The sequence below is a fragment of the Trypanosoma theileri genome (assembly GCF_002087225.1).
Source record: "Trypanosoma theileri isolate Edinburgh chromosome Unknown TM35_Tth_129_V1, whole genome shotgun sequence".
Classification (NCBI taxonomy): domain Eukaryota; phylum Euglenozoa; class Kinetoplastea; order Trypanosomatida; family Trypanosomatidae; genus Trypanosoma; species Trypanosoma theileri.
The window spans coordinates 1866-2246 of NW_021639971.1; the positions used below are offsets into that span (position 1 = coordinate 1866).

General features: G+C 43.6%; 1 protein-coding gene across 1 annotated transcript; it reads right to left on the reverse strand.

Moving 5' to 3' along the window:
* Nucleotide 1: 1 nt before the first annotated feature.
* On the reverse strand, nucleotides 2-343 carry TM35_001291000 (glycoside hydrolase family protein; the record flags this gene model as incomplete). Its single annotated transcript, XM_029031839.1, has 1 exon — nucleotides 2-343. A coding segment is annotated over one exon (342 nt), but the record flags the coding sequence as incomplete, so codon positions are not given.
* Nucleotides 344-381: the final 38 nt, after the last annotated feature.

A 381-nucleotide genomic window follows, 5' to 3' on the forward strand; every position in this document is an offset into this window, starting at 1 on the left:
GGTTCCATGTGGACGCCATACAAACAGCGGTCGGGAAGCATGTTGTCGACAGAGACGCAATATCCACAGTGTCCTTCTCTTCCCCCAAAAACAATCGCAGTCCGTTCGGACCATCTGTTAAATAAAGCTGTGGTACACCGAGACGGTTCACTGCATGAGTATGCCACCCATCAGCACCACTGCAGAGGTCGGCCTTCTCCTGCACAGTTAGCTTCGAGAGCAGAGTGGCAGGGTCTTCCATTGTATTTGGCGTAAAAAAATTGGTTGTACAAAAAATGGGGATTTGGTATTTTGCTTTTCTAAAACAAAAATAAAATAATTCAAGAAAAAAGAAAGAGAACAAAAAACCAAATAGGCACCTAACTGTGAGTATTAGTAAAG